The sequence below is a fragment of the Micromesistius poutassou genome, assembly GCF_964030765.1.
Source record: "Micromesistius poutassou genome assembly, chromosome: 10".
In the NCBI taxonomy this organism is placed as follows: Eukaryota; Metazoa; Chordata; class Actinopteri; order Gadiformes; family Gadidae; genus Micromesistius; species Micromesistius poutassou.
Genome location: NC_140280.1, coordinates 1,506,298 through 1,508,797, shown reverse-complemented (window position 1 = coordinate 1,508,797; position 2,500 = coordinate 1,506,298). Strand labels below are relative to the sequence as shown.

Genomic DNA, 2,500 nt, shown 5'->3' with positions numbered 1-2,500 from the left:
CCTAATTGCGATTTATTATCTCTAGCTGAGATATCTCCAAATAGTGATCTGTGGATGGAGATACACGGTCGCTTTGATAAGAAACATCGCTGTGTCTACGTAGTTCCTCTACGACGGCCTTGCGTCTTCTGTCATTCTGTGATTAAAGCGACGACGCTCAACCTGCACCCTCGTTCTAAGGTGGTCTGGTCCGCCATTTTCTTAATTAGTCCAGCAGTCCATTAGTCCGAGAACACACTGCGGTCATGATCTGGGAGATTGTCTGTACTGCTGTAGGGGCGATAAGGGTACCGTCGATCGTTTGTCCGAAACAAAGAGATGCTTTTACCACTGGCTCAGATAATATGGTGACATTATGGAAAGGATCCCCACAGATAAATACTATGATTTATTTCACATTTCACATTTCGCGTGATGTCAGTCTGTTTGTCCCAGCCCCAGTCTCACCCTGGAAAGTGCGCGAGTCGAGTTACGCGAGTTTCCGTTCACTTGCCACGAATTTAGTTCCACGAAATAGCAAATATATCACTTTTGGTGTTTGTGCTTTTGTAGACATTTGTAAAGTGGTTCTACGGCGATTCACTTTAATATTGTCCACAAACTCTTGTCCTGAATGACGATGATGATAACAAAAGACCAAACTGCCGTGGTTTACATCCGTGGAAAGAACGCTGCCGCCACATGCTCTTCAGAATTGATACAAGGAAGTCATTTGGACTAATATATTGTTACATAACGAATGTTATCGCCCAGACTGGTGTCGCCGTTTTAAAGTCTATGAAATAACAAAGGACTGATATGAGATCTCCAGCATTCTCTGCACAACTCCGGTCTTCCTTCTCGGTAAATTGTGTACACACATCTTTGCCAGCGCTGGTAAATTGAAACTCTTCCAGTAGGAACACACTCCAATCCACACAGCAACAATCTCCAGCCTAGTATCTGAACAATGAACTTACTACATCAGATATACATGCCTCTCAGATATTATTGCCTTTCAGTTCACTGTTGTTGTCCCTTAGAGCTCAGGTTCCCCTCAAAAAGCACCTGTGAATTGGGTCTTGCCTTGGAGCGAAGGCTGGGATATTTCTGTATTAAAACAAAAACAACCTTCTGGCTTCTGGAATTACACCTTCCCCAACCATCCCGCCTAGATTAAATATCAGTGACACCGTTTGGGAGAACATGACCCCTGACCCTCAAAAGTGGAGCGAGAGAGAGAGAGAGAGAGGTATACACTGTACATACATACATGATGTTCCTTTACTGCATTTTTTTTTTATGGTTTATTATAGAAAGGAAGGTATGGGAGATGAGAAGAGGGGAGGACATGCAGCAAATGACCATCAGAATCAGAATCAGCTTTAATGGCCAAGTGTGTTCACATACATGGAATTTGACTCTCTCAGACAAGGAGACGTATACAATATGAACACGGGTCGCTGCGTTCAGGTCTGAGCCTATATGGTACACGCTCTACCCTCTAGCTACCGGGGCGCCCCCTCCTCCTGGGTCTTGACCCCAGTACCTCACCTGTGTCACCGCTCCCTCTTCCAGGTCAACTCCCTGTCTCTCCTGGTCTCCTGGGTCTTGACCCCCAGTACCTCACCTGTGTCTCCCTCTTCCAGGTCAACTCCCTGTCTCTCCTGGCCTCCTGGGTCTTGACCCCCCCCCAGTACCCTCACCTGTGTCTCCCTCTCTTCCAGGTCAACTCCCTGTCTCTCCTCCTGGGTCTTGACCCCAGTACCTCACCTGTGTCTCCCCTCCCTCTCTCTCCAGGTCAACTCCCCGTCCCTCCTGCGGCCCGGCTCGGGGGAGCACTACAAGCGGGCGTTTGCCCGGCAGCGCGCCCGGGACCTGGCCCACCACGCCGACGCCCTGCTCTCCAAGGACAAGGAGATCGCCTCGCTGCAGAGCGAGTGCCGCACCCTGGAGGCCCAGCTGGGCAACACCAAGGTACCCCCCCCCCCCCCCCCCCCCCCCCGCCGCTAAAGGCCTCCTGTGTTAGTGACATCACACCCCATGTGTGATGTCACTAACACAGGAGCACCTTTGGGTGTCTCGTGCGTCCGGGTGGGTGAACACTTCCCACTCCCCGCGCCTCCACTCGGTGTTCCCGTGAAGACAGGGGCTCCTTAAAATACTTTATGACTTAACAAGTATTTATGTCAGCAAGTACTTCATCATCAGCAGCAGCAGCAGCAGCAGCAGCAGCATTGCCAGGGGGTGCCACGAGTTTGCCCTCTGCTGGAGAGGACGGATACTGCAATAAGTCATCCTAAGCCAGGAATAGATGTTTTTTTTTGCTGATCCGGACGGTATATATAGATTATGTGCGGGCTATAAAATAAGCCGCCAGCGCTCTTGTGGCGAGCGCTGCCTGTGGTTAATAACGCTTGATGATAAAGACTATTCATAGAACTGCTGTGTGTGTGTGACTGTTTCACAGTCCACATGCCTGCACACTGTAATGACTGTGGTTAACGTGGAAGCAACACTC

The 2,500-nt window shown here is 49.7% G+C and overlaps 1 protein-coding gene across 1 annotated transcript in view; it reads left to right on the top strand.

Annotated features, from left to right (window-relative positions):
- The window catches only part of tspoap1 (TSPO associated protein 1), a gene marked incomplete at its 3' end in the record, with an annotated part of 26,951 nt that extends 24,829 nt beyond the window's left edge, over window positions 1-2,122 (top strand). The window contains exons 6-7 of the mRNA XM_084473624.1: window positions 1,780-1,956; window positions 2,045-2,122. Coding sequence (XP_084329750.1) covers window positions 1,780-1,956; window positions 2,045-2,122 — 255 coding nt within the window. The remainder of the gene's footprint in view (window positions 1-1,779; window positions 1,957-2,044) is intronic.
- Between the last annotated feature and the right edge of the window lie 378 nt (window positions 2,123-2,500).